Genomic DNA, 2,475 nt, shown 5'->3' with positions numbered 1-2,475 from the left:
GTTCAGGTCTTTCATTCATAGAGTCACTATGAGTCATCTATGACTCGATGGCACTTAACAACAACAATGATTTATAATTTTCTTTATGTTTTTTTCCTTTTTTTATTCTGCTAGTTTATTTACAAAATTTGAATACATTGTTTTCCAGAACAGATTCTTCCAATTTCCCTCACCTCCCCACCCATCATATTGTACAATTCCATGATTAATCACCTCTCTCCCTGCACATTCTCATCCCTCTGCTTCCACCCTCCTCCCCTCCTTTGGATACTTATACTCATTCTACAATAATGGTTTTATGCAATATTTGTCCTTGTGGAACTGAGTTAGTTCACTCAGCATAATGCTTTCCAGTCCCTCCCAAGTTAGGTAATAATTTGCAAAATCATTGCTCCTGTGTGCTGTGTAGTATTCCATTGTGTGAATGTACCATAAATTCTCAATCCATTCATTTGTAGTTGGACATCTGGGCTCTTCTCATGTTCTTGTGATGGTGAATAATGTTGTTAGGTATAGCATATTTTTCAAGAAGATTGAAAAGGAAATTATCACATTTATTTGGAGAGGCAAGAAACCTTGAATAAGCAAAACACTGACTGAGAAACAAAAATTAAGTGGGAGGCATAGTGCTCCCTGACCTCAAAGCAGTAGTAACCAAAACAACATGGTACTGATACAGGGACAGGCACATAGAGAGTTAGAATTGAATAGAATTGAGAACCCAGAGATAGAAGCAGCTATTTATGGTCAACTGATAATCCAAGAAAATCAAAGCTATCAAATAGGGAAATGACAACCTCTTCAACAAATGGTGCTGGCAAAACTGGACTTCCACCTGCAGAAAACTGAAACAGGATCCACCTCTCACACCATACCCGAAAATCAACTCAAGGTGGATCACAGACCTGGGAGTAAAACCCAAAACCATAAAGTTAATAAGAGACAAAGTGGGATCAAGCTTAGAAGCACTAGTTCAAGGTATAGAGAGACTGCCAAATACAGCTAGAAATGCACAATCTGAAGAGGATAAAATTGATGAATAAGACCTTCTAAAGATTAAATCCATGTGTGAATCAAAACTTTTTTCTAAGGGAGCTCTGGTGGCCTAGTGGCAAGACGCTGCACTGCAATCCCAGAAGTATGCGGTTCAAATCCACCAGATGCTCTGCTGGAGAAGGAGGGGGCAATCTCCTCTTGTACCAGTCAGATCTGATTTGACGGTACACGTAAAAATAATACAATTAAAAAAAACAAAACTTTTTTTCTAACAAGATGAAAAGAAATCCTACCAATTGGTAAGAAACATTTGGTAATACCATCTCAGACAAGAGTCTCATAGCTAAATTTTACAGAATACTCCTGGGCCTCCAAGAAAAAGACTGATGACCCAATCATAAAATGGGCGAAAGACATGGAAAGCATTTTCACAGAGGAACATATTTGAATGGGCAACAGACACATGAAGGAATGCTCAAAATCACTGACAATAAGAGAGATGCAAATAAAAAACACAATGAGATACCATCTCACTTCTGTAACAGGTAATAAATATTGGAGAAGATCTCGTGAGAAAGGAACTCTTATACATTGTTGGTGCAATTGTAAAACGGTACCACCATTCCGGAAGGCAACTTGGCGCTTCCTCAAAAAGCTGAATATAAAAATTCCTTATGATCCAGGTATTCCCCTGCTTGGAACATATCCTGAGAAAATGAGAACTGAGGCAAAATGGGGACTTGTGCATCAATGTTCGTAGCAAGCAGCATTATTTATAATTTTTTATGTCTCTAGATGTATTTGTTTCTAAATATATAATCTTATAGTTACCTGCTATAATTGTTATTGTTTTTCTTCTTTCCTTTTTTATATTTTCTTTACTAAAATAGAGAAATAGGGTTAATTCTTCTATGTTTCAGACTAAATTGAAAATTAGCTTTTCCATCTTGTTAGAGAACGGCATTAGTATCCTTATTGGGGTTGTATTAAGGCTGTAGATTGCCTTTGGTGGTTGCTATTGTATGTGCCATCAAGCTGACTCTGACTCATAGCGACCCTATGAATAATAGCTCTAAACCCTGCCCAATCCTGAGACAATCTCACTATCTCTGATACAGCTGCTCCCATTACCGCATGATCACTGTGCCAATCCATCATAGCATCCAAGGTCTTCCTTTCCTGTGTTGATCCTCCACTCTTCCAAGCATGATATCCTTCTCCAAAGATTGATCCCTGCTGGCAACAGCCACTGGCTTTGCAGCTGTGGGCCTCCGATTTGCATCCTAATTTATTTGTTATTTTTCTCAGCTGCTGTTAAGGTACAATTGTGGTGGTTGTTTTTGGGTTTTTTTTCTTTTCAATTATCTAAAAACCATAGTCCTTGCTTCAAACTGTTTGGAGTTGTCTCTTGAATCATGTGGAGATTTTGGTGTTGTCATCACGTCGGTGAGATCTGTCTGTGCTGCTTAACTCATTTGG

The 2,475-nt window shown here is 38.1% G+C and overlaps 1 protein-coding gene across 1 annotated transcript in view; it reads right to left on the bottom strand.

Moving 5' to 3' along the window:
- The window catches only part of LOC102853571 (vegetative cell wall protein gp1-like), a 9,503-nt gene extending 7,371 nt beyond the window's left edge, over positions 1-2,132 (bottom strand). Inside the window, exon 1 of the mRNA XM_006900957.1 lies at positions 2,128-2,132. Coding sequence (XP_006901019.1) covers positions 2,128-2,132 — 5 coding nt within the window. The remainder of the gene's footprint in view (positions 1-2,127) is intronic.
- Positions 2,133-2,475: the final 343 nt, after the last annotated feature.

Source organism: Elephantulus edwardii, unplaced genomic scaffold, assembly GCF_000299155.1.
Source record: "Elephantulus edwardii isolate Elephantulus edwardi_28Jun2011 unplaced genomic scaffold, EleEdw1.0 scaffold00302, whole genome shotgun sequence".
In the NCBI taxonomy this organism is placed as follows: Eukaryota; Metazoa; Chordata; class Mammalia; order Macroscelidea; family Macroscelididae; genus Elephantulus; species Elephantulus edwardii.
The sequence above is the reverse complement of the archived record's forward strand: the minus strand, read 5'-3'. Positions and strand labels throughout refer to the sequence as shown.